Source organism: Sphaerodactylus townsendi, linkage group LG09 (assembly GCF_021028975.2).
Source record: "Sphaerodactylus townsendi isolate TG3544 linkage group LG09, MPM_Stown_v2.3, whole genome shotgun sequence".
Classification (NCBI taxonomy): Eukaryota; Metazoa; Chordata; class Lepidosauria; order Squamata; family Sphaerodactylidae; genus Sphaerodactylus; species Sphaerodactylus townsendi.
The window spans coordinates 53,733,331-53,748,727 of NC_059433.1; the positions used below are offsets into that span (position 1 = coordinate 53,733,331).

A 15,397-nucleotide genomic window follows, 5' to 3' on the forward strand; every position below is an offset into this window, starting at 1 on the left:
TGAAGATACTGTTTGTTTTTCATGAAAACGTGTCAGTGTTAAAGTGCCACAAAGCACTTGTTGACTGTGCTGAAGAGGAAGAGGCTGTGGGTCTATGGAGGAACATTTGCTTGGCATGCAAGGAGTCCATGGCCCCTTCCACTAGCGGCTTAGAAGGGGTGAGATTACGAGGATTCATGTAGATGGCAGCCGACCCGACCCCTCTGGAGACTGTTGCATGAGCGGTTGATTCCCCCAGAGCCGCCCGGGACAGCAGCATAGGAAACTGGGCGTCAGGAGCCTCCTACCTGTCCCCTCGCGACCCTCCAGCGCGTCCACCCGGAGGCCAGGGGACCACGCCCCCTGCCTCTGCACTGACCGCTCCGGAGGGCAGCTTGGGACAGATGGGGCAGCACCCAGACATGGGGGGAGGGAAGGTGCCGCGGAGCTGCCGTTTTCCAAAAACCTCGCTGGGCAAGCGAGGTTGGAAAACGGCGGCTTCGCGCCGCTCGGGCGGAGCGAGGGCGGTGTGGCTGCGAAGCAGCTGCGCCCCCTGTGCAAACGGCTCCCTGGGGACGGCGTTTTTGCCATCCCCAGGCTGCCGTATTCCGCCTGTGCGGAAGGGGCCCATGATTCAATCCCTGGCATCTCCAGTTAAGAAGCATTGGATAGTAGGTGGTATGAAATACTTCTGCTTAAAACTCTGGAGAGCAGTTAGAAAAAGCAATATTGATGTTGACAGACCAGTTGTTTGACAGTTTCATGTGTCCAAGGAAGAACAGATATGCCTAACCAAGACTTCCAGAATACATCATGAGATATCTACAAGAAAAGTATGAATTCAAAAGTTTCTACAAATACCATAGAAATGGTGGTAGATTTCAGGAGAAACCCTCCCATCCTACCTCCTCTCACAATACTAGACAACACAGTATCAATAGTAGAGACCTTTAAATTTCTAGGCTCCATCATATCTCATGACCTAAAATGGTCACCTAATATCAAAAATGTCATCAAAAAAGCACAACAAAGAATGTTCTTTCTGCGCCAACTCAGGAAGCTCAAACTGCCCAAGGAGCTGCTGATACAGTTCTACAGAGGAATCATTGAGTCTGTCATCTGCACCTCTATAACTGTGTGGTTTGGTTCTGCAACCCAACAAGATCGACACAGACTTCAGAGAATAATCAGAACTGCAGAAAAAACAATTGCTGCTAACCTGCTGGCTTCCATTGAGGGACCTGTATACTGCACGGGTCAAAAAAAGGGCTGTGAAAATATTTACTGACCCCTCGCATCCTGGACATAAACTGTTTCAACTCTTACCCTCTAAACGTCGCTACAGAGCACTGCACACCAAGACAACTAGACATAAGAACAGTTTTCCCGAGATACCCATCACTTTCTGTTAAACAAATAATTCCCTCGATAATGTTAAACTATTTATTATAATATGCATTATATAATTACTGCGCACTACTTTTCATCATTCCTATTACCCATCTCCTCCCACTTATGACTGTATGACTATAGCCTGTGCTGACATTTTATTTTATTTTATTTTATGATTTTACATTTTATGTTTTCATTACTACTGATTGTTTCCTGATTGCTTACTAGACCTATATGACAATCATTAAGTGCTGTATCTTATGATTAAGTGCTCTACCTTATGATTCTTGACAAATGTATTTTTCTTTTATGTACACTGAGAGCATATGCACCGGAGACAAATTCCTTGTGTGTCCAATCACACTTGGCCAATAAAGATTCTATTCTATTCTATTCTATTCATAAATTAATACTGTTAGAAAAAGTGCTTTTCAACATTTCTCTGTATCAATTTATAGATGATCTAGTCATCTTTAGAAGTGTACTCCTGTTGCTCAAGAGCATGCCAATCAATAAAAAATGTATACTGTTAATTGTTCTCTGTTTCCTGTTAAAGTCTGAGTATAAACTATTACAAATATGCATTTGTGTTTTTTCTCTACAACAAATTGTTTGAATTAAAGCTAACCAAACTTTATGAGACAATAGCCCTGTTCACATGTTTCAGGTAATGCCCTTTTTGAATGTATATTTGTGCATTTGTTTGTAAGAAAGAGACAATACATACTCACTTTACAGATGAAATTGGGAACCAGTACATGTATAAATGTGAAGTTTAAATCAATGTCCAGCACTGTTCATTGAATATGCATTAAATGTAACATGAAAATTACTGCATGTGCATTTAAAAAAAATAAAGTGAATGCTGTATACAGGTTGTACATGGATTCACTGTAACTTGTGAAAATGGCTTCTGTATGCATGGGTGTTCTTTTATAATGAATGAGTCTGGGGACAGGAATTGAAAGTTCATTAACCGGAGGGCCCTGGACCACAAAAATGAGCCATAGTGTGATACAAGAAATAATCTATTTCAATTTTCTACAGTTTTTTCCTTAAACAAGTGGGGCATTCACTAAGGCTCTTAAAAGGTACTGTAAACCCAGACTCCGCTCCCACACAGGCATCTCATCTCTTTAGGCTCCGCGTCATTCAGAAAACTTATGCAATATGTTTGATTAGAAGAAATAAACTATATCTCGCCTGGCTCTTCCACCATGACTTGGAACCCTAAAATTTTGTGCGTTCCGTGTCTCACCAGTCTGATTTCCTGGTCTATTTTTTGAAAACATCCCCAGTGAGCGAAATTGTTCGTTGCTATTAAGCCTGTGTGGTTTTGATCACCCCTGATGAAATTACTCCCCCCCACCCCCAGTTAGGTGGCTGTTAGACCTACTACCTGTCCTCTGGATCCATGCCCCTCCTGGCTTATTAAAGCGTGCCAGGGGGAGTTACGACCCCACCTGTTGAGTATCATCAATAGCTCTCTTGAGCAAGGAGTCTTTCCTGGTGGGTTGAAGGAGGCAGTGGTCCGCCCACTCTTGAAAAGACCATCTTTAGATCCTGGCGATCTGGCCAATTACCGCCCCGTTTCGAACCTACCGTTCCTGGGGAAGGTAATTGAGAGAGTGGTGTTGGAGCAGCTTCGGGGTTTCCTGGAGGACACATCGGCTTTTGATCCCTTCCAGTCTGGTTTCCGTGCTGGGCATGGGACGGAGACTGTTCACCGTCGCTTGTCACCAGATTTGCTTCCGCTTACAACTGGGCAGGCGGATCGGCGTTGCTGGTTTTGTTAGATCTAACTGCAGCGTTTGATGTTGGTCGAATCACTGACCTTTTGACCCACAGCCTGGCAGCTTCTGAAGGAGTCGCGAGGCACTGTGTCCTTGAATAATGGATTGCCCTACCGTTTCTCGGGAGCGGTCACAGCAAGTGAGGTGGAGGGACCAAGCATCCCAGAGGTGCTGGCTTCGTTGTGGGGGGCCGGAGGGAGCGCTGTTGTCCGCACTAGTATTTACAACATCTGCCTTATCGCGACCCCTTGCTCTTAGTTGGTGCGGAGCTTTGGGCTGGCGATGTCACCAATATGCTGATGACACCCAGCTCATTCTGTTGATGGAGGAGGCTGACGCCCGCTATGCGGCTCTCCAGCACTGTTTGGAGGCTGTGGCTGGGTGGTTGAAACAGAGCAGATTGAAGCTGAATCCATCGAAGACGGAGATCCTCTGGCTGAGGCGTGGGGGGGGATTTTCAGCCACTGGAGTGGGAGGGGGCTATATTGGCACCAACCCCCTCCGTCCGCGACCTGGGGGTCCACCTGGATTTGTCTCTTTCAATGGAGACCCAGGTGGCCCATATTACCTGGGTCGCGTTTTACCATCTTCGTCAGGCCCGGCGGCTGGCCCCCTTCCTCTCCCAAACCGACTTGGCCACAGTGGTCCATGCAACGGTCACCTCCAGGCTAGACTACCTTACAGCTGGCTCTCGCAGGCGCTTCCCTTAGCCTGATTAGGAGATTGAAAATGGTCCAGAATGCAGCTGGCCGGTATGCTTGCAGGGGGGGGTGCCATAAGAGAACACATTACACCTGTACTTCGCTTGGCTTGCACTGGTTGCCACGTGAATACCGAATATATTTTTCCAAGGTGTTGGTGTTAACCTTTAAAAGGTAACCTTGCGGCTTGCCGGACCTCTCGGTGACACCTCGCGGGACCGGTCTGACCCCATATGTCCCAGATGGGTCTCTGCGATCAGCAGAGAGCCAACTTGCTATTGATCCCTGGCCCCTCCATGATCTGGCTAGTGCCTCTACCCGGGCCAGAACCTTCACAGCTCTGGCCCCGCCTGGTGGGCAGCTCTTCCCATCTTTAACTGTCGGGGCCCTCTCGCGGGGACTCTTGCACTGGGAGTTCTGCAGGGCCTGTAAGACCGTACTGTTCCACCAGGCCTTTGGGGAGGCTGGCCGTTGATAGGGGCCCCCCCTTTTCTCCTTCCTCCTCTGCTGCAATAACATCATGTGGCCCTACCGCCCTTCCCTTCCGATGTATGGTTTTACAGGGAATTGATAGTAGGCGCCATCCTAGTTGATAGTTGATATTAATGTTAATATTATATAAATTATAGGCCGTATTTTTAATGGGGTAGGGTTTATTTTTATTGGAGCCATCGTAACTTATGTATTTATTGTATTTTAATCTGATTGTGCTCTACTTACATGTGTACACCGCCCTGAGCCCTTCGGGGGAGGGCGGTTTATAAACCCAACAAATAAATAAATAAATATTAACCTCATAGTTATTTCATGGTGTCCTCTGAAGCAAAATTCTTTTTCTTGTTCATTTCCCTGCCCCTCTCCACAAAAAAGCAGCTCATAGCTTGGGCCCCAAAACAATATTTAACAAATGAATACAGAAACCACAATATTCTTTTAGATAGTACTATATCATGTGGATAACTTATTTCATTCTCAGTCATATAGCTGCTTTAGCACAATATAATCATTGGAGCGACTATTAATATTTCAAAATATGTAATCTGTATTTATAATGAAGAAAGTTCATTGTAATTGAGTCTCAGGGGTAGAATTTTTCTTTACAATTGCTAATGTCATTATAGGTACTTCCTCATGATGGAGGCATTTGTATTGCTCACTAACTACCTCTTCTGCCAGTGAATATTTAGTAAATGTTCTATGCCCTCAGCTTTACCTTCAGATTCTTTATAGAGCAATGCTTAAGTGTTTCTGAATTAAATTGTGTGGCCAAGCACATTTTAGGTATACATCAGCATGCAGGGTGCAAGTATAATGGATGCTTTTAAAATCCCATACAGGGTTTGTAGTTATTGTAAATACAGAGAGAATAAATTACTTTCAGTAAGGGGATAAATTGTCACCTGGATTCTGAGACTTAATATCATCAATTGACTGTCTTTAAATGGCCAATGGAAAATTAAAGCTGTCCCCCCAATTAACTTAATCAACAAGTGGTTTTCAAAAAGGCTACCTAAGTCATAAACAACACAGGTCAAGATCTGCACATGTAGACATAATATGGCCAGCGCCTGTTAGACCCAGAGATACAGATGAAAGAAAATTTGGTCCTTGGAAACTGTAATGTGACGATAACCCTGCTCAGTGTTATAAAATCCAGAATGCAAGTATCACACTTGTGGTGGATACCACAGGTTTTCCTGAAAGGACAGAAACTGTCAATAGGAACACACTGGTCCTATAAAACCTATGAGGTTTGGGGAGTAAAATGAAGCTGAACTAAGATGTGCCCAAAGAACTTCACCAAGTTCTACATTTTAAAAGAAAAATTCACAGATCATTCAAGGAACATAACACAAAGCTGCATTCTGCTCAGAACTCATTATTAAAAGTTGGTTGCCACATTATCTTGGGACAAGAGATTGGGACAAGAGGATCCACACCTCTACTACTGTAAATGTATTTCAGGTAGCCCAACCCAAAGGCCACCATGGCTGGGCACAGCTTCATTGCTATGCTGCTGCACTGCCTCCAGAGGGCTTTCAAGTGGTGTAGCAAGGCAGAGCAAAGCAGAGGATCCCCAGCCACCTGAAAGTCTTCCAGGACTAAATGGAATGACACCATCCTCTTAGGTAGCATAAATCTAAGGCCTACGTCAGGGGTTCAAAAGTCTAGAGGAAGCTGACTAAAGTTGTTTCTACCCCTGGGAACAGCACTAGCCAGAAGTTCATGACATGATTTGTGACTCACGTGATTAGTTCTTTTTTGAGATCTCTTGAATGGAGCTTTGATTTAGGACTCGGGACAGATGCATCTCCAGAGTGTTTCTTTTCCTCCAAACTTTCAGGGCAGTTTACAGGATCTTTCTGAAATAATAAAGGAAGATGTGGTTACGCAGTATTGTTATTTTCTTGTTATCATTGATTTTATCTGGAAATTGTTCCATTGGTTCAGAGAAAACAGGTACCACTGACATCAAGGAGATTAACTTCCTGAGGGATGATTCAAACAAAACCTCTTTAAGCACAGAAGGAAAAAAAATACTGTAATATCTGAGGAATATGGATGTTTTCATTAAGCTACATATAGCTGTGGGAAATAGAGCCATGTGTATTCTTACTAAGGGTTCTTTGTATGACTGACTGATCATCATTTTGTATTGATAGACATTTATGTATATATCCATGATGTAACTACCTTTCCATTCTACATGTTAAAGAGTTCCATGTAAGTTTATATAGTCCAATACCATAAGAAAATAATCAAATGAAAGATATTTCCTTAGCCGTTTCTGACTGAGAGGAATATGGCAATATGGTTCTTAAACTGTTAAGACCATCAAATAATATGCATATCAATTCCAGAGGCAGCAAAATATTCTAGCAAAATAAAAAATACTTCCAGTAGCATTGTCATTAAGGTACCATTGGACTTCTGCTTTATGCTATTGTGTGCATAAAGACCAAAGTTCAAATGCTCTCTTAGCAATACCTTTGACTAGTCACTGTATCTTAGTCTAACCTACCTCACAGGACAGTTGTGAGGATAAAATGGAGGAGGGGAGAATCATTTATGCCACCCTCAGTTCCTTGAAGGAAGGATAAAAATTAGATGAATTGATTGACTGTTCATATCACATCAAGCCCAACACTCTTCTATGGAGTGCATCTAGAGGCAAATTAACTATCAGCCCCAAGAATGTAACCTAGCATCACTGGGTAGCATGCAGGCTGTTAACATAATGAGAACTAATGCAGCAACCCCTCACAATGGAAGCTTCTGTGATACCAGAGTGAGATAGAAATAGGGGCAGGAATCCAAAGAGCTATTTTAAGAGGTAAGTGAGCTTTTTTTTTTCTTGAAGGGCTTGCCAGATATTCAGGTGGGAGTTCAAAGGAGTGAATGAAAAATCAGTGATTTGCTTGTGTCATGCATAATTTAAACATTAAAATCCCTTAAAATCACAAGCAGCAGCATCATTTACCCACATTAATTGATTCATTTAATTTAAACGAATTGAATCAATTGCGTCCAATCCTAAGGCCTGGAGGGGACCAGCAATGCCAAGATGGTGAAAATATAATACAAAGGCAATGGCCGAGATTAAAAGTGTGTGTACATGGTTAAAGGTGTGGTACAGGGCATCAGGAGGGGGCAGGCAATCCGCAGCCGGCCTCCCCAAAGGCCCAGTGGAACAACTCAGTTTTACAGGCCCCGCAGAACTCATGAAGGTGAAACAGCTGGTGAAAGAGTGTTCCACCAGGCAGGGGCCAGGGCCATAAAAGCCCTGGCCTGGGTAGAGGCCAGTCGTATTGTTGAGGGGTGAGGGACTACCAGCAAGTTTTACCAGTGTTCTCTTCCACTGCACAGCCTCACACCAGCATTAGAGGGAATCCAGTGGTGGGAACATGTGGGTGGTGGAAGGTAAATTCTGTTACATGAGGTCTCTTACACTGCAATCCTAAAAAGACTGAGGTCCTACTGAATTAAGTGTATCAGAAATATAAATGCTGAAAAAGGAATACTATTTTTAACTTCAGAAGTATTTACCTTGAGATAATTAACAGATTTTCTAAATAAAAAATGATTTATTTAAGTTATCACTTAGTCCCATTTTAGTGCAATCCTAAACAGAGTTATCCCCCCCTTTAGTTTACTGAAGTCTTACAAAGGTGCAATTCTGTTTAAAATTGCACTGTTAAGCATCCTGCTACGGCAGCTAGAAGGAGAATGGTTTCCCTGTGGCTTTATAAGTTAGATAAGTTGATGATGATGTTGGGAGCGGGGGGTGGGGGGAGAATCTTCTCTCTACTAAGGAGAATTATGGGTGGCTACAGTTGACTAGTCAAGTGGATGCGGTCAGAGCACTGCCACTTCTAGCTTTTTGTTTTTAACCAGAATTTTTCCTGTTCTTAAAAAAAGCCCTCGTTCTATAAAAGGAAGTTGTCATGTTATAAAGTTGAATGATTTTTCTTCCCATTTTGTAAAAAGTGGAACATTCTACCCATTGTTCCACCTGGCTAAACATATTTCAGGTTAAGCCAAGGACTTTCTCCGATGTAGCAGGGTTTGTATTTTTTCCATAAAAGACTTCCTGTTGCTATTCACATTACTTTTGGAATTCCGTCAGATTCTACAGTCGCATATAATATTACCTGGGTAGGGTTGGGTGTTTGCTGTTTTGACATCACAAGTCTAATCCTGCCTCCCCTCCTCCCAGACACACAGAAGTTCTTGCATAGTTCTTTGGGTTCTGATCAGCAATTAATATACAGATGGACGTTTATATTGATTTTTGCAAAAATTATAACATAATGACACGAATAACTGATAACAGCATCTGGCACTTTTAACATTTTACACCCGGAAATCTTTGGGGAAAATACAGTTGGACTAAACTGATAACTCAAGTTATTTCTTGACACTTGTGGGGAAAGCACAAACTCTCCCCCCTCCCCCCAAATTCAGGGCTTTCTTTTCTGATTAAAAGGGAGCCTTTGGACAAGTAATTAATTGCACTATATGAGACCATGTTTTCTAGAAATGACGAGCAAAAGGGAAAACTGTTCTGCCTATGAGCTGAACAAGAAATCGAAAACAGAAACAGTAAGTCTTCCTTTTAGAACCCTGACACTCTGATGATTTGTAGAGTCTTTGAGACTTCTGCCCACAGACAATACTATATAAAACCACATTCTTCTGTACTCAGCAAGTCCAAACAATACTATATAAAACCATTATTATCCACCACATTCACATGGTTGCCTCCTTTGCATTCCATGATTATTCAACACAAGCAGAGATGTGTGTGTGTGTGTGTGTGTGCGTGTGTGCGTGGAATTTCATTCTTTCCTTTTGTTCACCGGCTACGTCAGTCACTTGAACAACAGCCAATCTACCAGCAGCACTCACACAGTTCCTACTCCCCACCCTTGGCCTCCCACCTGGCTCATGTAGTAGACTCTACCAGGCAGAGGTTGGGTGGCAGTGACTTCCTCCTGTGGATTAGAGGTGATGGCAGGACTGACCTCAGAATAGAATTGCCAGCTCTGTGTTGAGAAATACCTGGAGATTTTGGGGTGGAGCCTAAGGAGGGCAGGGTTTGGGGAGAGTTGGGACTTCAGTGGGGTATAATGCCATAGAATCCACCTTCCAAAGCAGACATTTTCTCCAGGGAAATGAATCTCTGTCACCTGGAGATCAGTTGAAATAATGGGAGGTCTCCAGCTACCACCTGAAGGTTGGTCACCCTACTTTAGTGACAGAGGCAAGAGGCAGCAGGCAGGCATTGGCAGCCTCAGCAGCAGAGGAAATGGGGTCAGTGGCACCTCTTGCTCCTCCTACCCCCACCTACATTACTGCTGCTGGGGGAGGTGACAGTGGCTCCTGTTCTCCCCATTCTGCCTCCCACATGCCACCTCAGGTGACAGACGCATATTATCTGTGAAAATGTGGGAACATGTCGTTTAGGGTGAATTTAACACCCTCTTTCCACTTTTAAAAACTTTTCAGATTTTCCTGCAAACTTGGGAGACCTGTTTCCTTCTGCATTGTGCAGTTTCACAGATTTAATTATCCACAGATAAGTCATTTTGAGAATCAGATATACTGATTACTACATAGCCAGTTCCTCCCTTCTCCCATTGTGGGCCAAAGCCACAGAAGGCATTTTGACACCACCATCTTCCAGCTATGCCTCCAGTCTCCTTGGCACAGCCATTTGCCCTTGCATTTAAAATTCAGTGCTACTGATGAGGAATGTTAGTTTCAGGTAGGTGGTTCAGTGGTCAAACTGCACAGGATACATCTAACCATGCCCATACAAATCTCACAATTGCTTTATTTCAAATGCATTGTTTCCCAAGAGCTTTATTCTTTCATTACAGGCAAGTATTGTGCCATAATAAATGAGGAATTTTCAGTGTCTAGATCGCTTCAGAACTTCTTGCAATTTGTTAAAATGAAATTATCAATAGATTTTCCTGGTTTGCTTCACACTATCCTGCTACTTCTGTGCCTTTTGTCAGGCACACACAAACACAGCAAAAACAAACAAACAAAAATAGCATATTGTGGTTTTTAATTAAAGCTAAATTGGCTTGCTACTTGGAGCAGCTGAGATGAAATTAACTTTCTGGGCTTTCCGGGCTATCTGGCTGCCCAGTCTAGCAACAGTCTTGTGATGGTGTGTGTACACATGTGCAGACTACAGAAGGTCCTCCGGACACATTGTAAGAGATAGGGAGGGATCCTTGGCAATGGACTTCATCATGCTTTATTCACTGATGATGAATATGACAATCATAAGAACTACTGCCACAATGATAAGAATTGAGTACCATCGATGAGGCAGCATGAGATTAAAGTGGTTGAAGGACACTTTAGAGCATAGGTGTCAAACTCATGGCTCTCCAGATGTTATGGACTGCAGTTCCCATCATCCCCTGCCAGCATCATGGCGGGAGTTTGACACCTGTGCTTTAGAGAGATGGGGATGGATGTATCATTAGTAGGGGTGCCAAATCTGAGTTGGAAAATTCTGGAAGATTTGTGGATGGAGTCTAGGGAGGGCGTGGCTTATGGGGAGGAAGAACCTCAGTTGGTCATAATGTTACAGAATCTAGCCTGAAAAGCAGCCACTTTCTCCAGGGAAACTGATCTCTCTAGTCTGGATATTATTTATATTTCAGGGAGATTCCTAGCTCTCAGCTGCATGCCGGCAACCTTAACTATTAATGTAGTCATCTACAGATGAGCCCCTCCCCACCCCCCCAAAAAACCAGAACAGCCTTCAAAAGTGGGGGAGGGGAATACCAAAATCTTCATATGCTAATTTACTTTCATAGATATAAATTTACACATCCTATAACAAATAAAAACACAACTCACCTTAGTGAAAATTCTGCTTATTATCCAGGTGCTAAACTATTCAAGGGGAACAATTCAAGTCCCCTCTTATTCCTTTTTAGGGCTCAGCATCTTTAATTCAACCCAAGTAACCCTGTCAGCTTTAGTAGCCCTCTTTCCCATTGCAGCCTATGGCTGCTCAGGAAGCTAGTCTCTACAGTCACTTTATCTGATTTCAACAGACAAAAGCAAAGCCTGGACTTTCTCAGAAGACAGACCTAAAAAAAGAGATATGGCCATAGGAAAAAGACGGGCTTCAAAAAGCAGAACTATCCATTGAAGAAGAGACTATCCAACCACCCTACCATTCCCCACCACTTTTGACAGAAATTGGGTGGGTCAGCTTTTTTTCTGTCTCTTTGCTCCTCATGTAGTTTATCTTTCTTGTCTCTTGGCTGATTTGCTTCAGACTACCTACTGCTGGCTTCATTAGGGTCTTCTGGCCAAATGTTTTGAAGGAGGATCCTTAAAAGATCAGGGCAGTTTGGTAGTTGTCTTGCTTGGAGTATAGGAAAGCTGATTTGCCACAACAGGTTTGACCAAAATCATTAGGATTGAGTACAGTACACACAATAGTTGCTCTGTGGAAACAGAGTTACCTTGTGCCTCATTTCAGATGTCTGAACTAAAGCAAGCTATTTATATTCAGCAGCTCACTAAAGTAGGTGGGTGATATTTCTTCCATAGTGCCATGGACTTTTCCCTAAGTAAAGTGCACATTGCCATGGAGAAAATTCTGATCTGCCTAGTGAGAACCTACTGGCCGCAAACCACTTAACATAAAGAGACACCACCACAGGAAGCAATTTAATATGTTTTCCATATGGTAGCCATTTTTCATGTACTATTCCTAAGTTATAGAAAAAGACTCATCTGAACAAACTGCTGATTCCTGCTAATTTATTGGAGTGCCTCTCATTTGGCATTATAAGGGTCCAAGGCGGATTTTTTACCATAACAGCAAGCCCAAACAAACCTCCCCTTTGCCTAGTCCTGGCATCAACATTCATATAGAAAACATGGCCAAAAAGATAGCGAGAGAAAAGAAAAAACAAACAAACAAACAAAAGACAACTGCCAATACTCCGTAAACATAAATGAAAGGGGTATAACAAAAATCAAGGAAATCACCAGGTTTTAAATTATAATTTAGCACAGTATCTTTTACACATGATGAATTACTTTATGTAAATATTTGTGTTATTTATGAGGGGTGGATATGGGCCCACAGCTGCATTTTTGTTTTCTAGTCAATCTCTATTGTGGACCAAATTGACATGCTACGTTGACATGCATATTGATGTTCTCTTCTAGCATCTTTGTGAGGAACAGAAAGGAGTGAATAGAATGCAACTTTTGAAAAAAAATGATTTCATTGATTACTTTGGTGACAGAACCTGGTGATTGGTTTAGCACCAAACCAAATATCAGAGGATGGAAGGATTTGATGCTGTTAGGAAGCAAGCTTTTCCCCAGCTTTCCCACTGCATTGTGGGGCACTCATTTCAGCTCCCTGGTTTTCACCAGCTTTTCTTTGGTATTTGTCAAACCTGCTTTGCTGTGAAATTTTGGGAAAGACTGCAGCAAAGCTATGATACGTAGTTGCCTGGGTGGCAAAGTTGGGATTTTCCCAGCCCTATCCACACAGCATTCATTTTCCATCCCACTGGTTAGATGGTTTTTCAAACCTAAAATGTAGCTACAGTGTCAGATTCTCCCATGTGAACAGTCAAAACAGTATTGAGGCTTCCACCTCAATTATTTCCTGGGCCCTTTCCACACGGGCGGCCCAGGGATGGCAAAAACATTGTCCCTGGACTCCTGTTCACACAGGAGGCCCTGCTGCATTGCAGCAGCGCCTCCTGCCCGCCTGGATGCGGCGTGAAGCTGCCACTTTTAACCTCGCTCAACGAGCGAGGTTTTTGCAAAGCGGCGTCTTCCCATCGGTGCGGTCGCCTCCTGGAGGTCAGAGGGCAGTGTGGGAGAGTCCCTGCAGCCCTCCAGAGCGACGCTGGACATGAAGCTCAGTGGAGGAGGCTGACTGATAGGCTGGGGGGAGGTGGGGGCCACTTGCACACTAGAGTGCGAATGGTCCCTGAGCCTCCAATGGCATAAATTATGCCGGTGGAGGCTCGTTTCTGCGCGTGTGCAGAAAGGGCCCTGGTCTTTGTTGCAACCTGACAGTTTTGTTAAGCAATAAGGAATCAACTTGGTCCTTTGAAATAGGACTGCAAGGTTTGCACTTTTAGCCAGCCAAAGGCATTGTCATACTAAAATTTCTTTTAGATAGTTTATTATGATAATGAAAAATAATAAAAATAATTTTAAAAAGTATATAGTGACTTTAGCAAGCTACAAAATAAAAAGCAGCATTTAACCCCCTCCCTGCTCATAATTAATCACTTATTCATGACGCCTGGAACATAGCCAGTCAGGCAAGAAGAACCATGAAATAATATATTGAACACAAATACAGATATAGAATCTTTGCTGAAGAGGACAAATTTTATTAGATTTAATATCCCTCCCTTTCCAGACACAAGGCAAGGCTCAGGATGGTGAACAAGTACGATTATTCCAAACAGTTACATTTAAAATTATTCAAAACATATACACCAATATCAATAATAATTCTATAAACTTGTTAAAGCTACTCCACTTAGAAGATGTTTATCAGACTAAATAAAAGAATACCTTATACTAAGGGTGGCCAACCTATGATGCTCCAGATGTTCATGGACAACAATTCCCATCAGCCCATGCCAGCATGGGAATTGTAGTCCATGAACATCTGGAGTGCCATAGGTTGGCCACCCCTGCCCTATTTTCTCCCTTCCTGGTTTGATTTTTTTGTAAAGGGAAGGAAGGGAAAGAAACCCAGGCTGGGTCAAGGAGTTAGGAAGCCAGCCACATTTGAAATAAGCCACAGCTGCCTCCACCAAATGCCTGGTGGAACATCTCCTGGTCTCAATAGGCAAAGAGTTCTACCAGGCCAGGGCCAGGGCTGAAAAAGTTCTGGCCCTGGTTGAGGCTTGCCAGATACATTTGAGGCAGGGACTACTGGAGGTTACTTCCAGAGGACACCAATGTGGGTGATACAGGGAGAGATGGTCCTGAAGACACAAGAGGGAAAGGCAGTCCCAAGTATATTGTTGTAAGAAATCCCCCTCTCAATTCTGCTTTCAGCTGAATGTGAAAAAAGATCCTTCAGTACTACAAAAGAGTCATAATAAGGAACTACCCAGTACATTAGAGCCCATAAGAGTTTCAGGTCTGGAAATACCTGTCATCAGGTTCTTAAAAATGAGTTTTTTAAATCTTTTATTTTAAACTCTTTTCCAGTTCTCTGTGTAGAACCTAGTTCCTGAAATCTCAATGGCAGTTTCTCATAACATTGACTACCCTCTCTAGATTTTGGAAATTATCATAAAGTTCCAAGTGTATACCTTCTAAAATCCCTCTTTATGAGTAGAAAAAGTCATCACTAACAATTTGTTTACAGCTTTCTTAATTAACTCCCAGTCCTTAATACATTATATCAAGTTCACTACCACTTAAATGAATGGTGTTTCTTTCTATATATATCTTAGGAGAAGCATTCTCTGGCACGGCTCCAACGAGGGACTAAGAAATAGTCATCCAAGATTATAATTTTATTCCCATGTACTGACAAAGAGAAAAATACCTCTTTTTCCTCCTCTTTTCTCCCTTGGGTCTTGCTATAGTTGATGGGCATATCCCAGCCTTCCTTCTCACACAAAGCTTGGTAGAAAGTGGCATTTACCAGAATGCTGCTTGTTTTGAAGGGAGAAGAGGAAGGAGTGGGGACTGTGGCACTGGAAGTATTTAGATGAGCCACCTTTTCTTGACTTCGGTTCTTTTTCATGCTCAAATCCAGGGTGCCATTTTCATCCACTTCTATATCAGTCCCCTGAAATACAAGAGAGAAACGTTTAGACAGTGAACAGTTTGTAGTGGCAACACAAGACACATGAGGCTTTTAAGGGATAAGTGTAAAAGCAAGCTTTTATTTAAATTTATCTAAATCTAAAACCAGCTTTTCGATTTACAGTTAATGTTTAATTCTTTGGAAGACTTAAGTATAACCTCAGTAATGCTCTTTCCATA

The 15,397-nt window shown here is 42.8% G+C and overlaps 1 protein-coding gene across 1 annotated transcript in view; it reads right to left on the reverse strand.

Moving 5' to 3' along the window:
• Positions 1–15,397, reverse strand: part of ST18 (ST18 C2H2C-type zinc finger transcription factor) — a 228,394-nt gene that overhangs the window by 23,108 nt on the left and 189,889 nt on the right. The window contains 2 exon segments of the mRNA XM_048507715.1: positions 6,113–6,228; positions 14,955–15,200. Of these exon segments, the coding sequence (XP_048363672.1) occupies positions 6,113–6,228; positions 14,955–15,200 (362 nt within the window).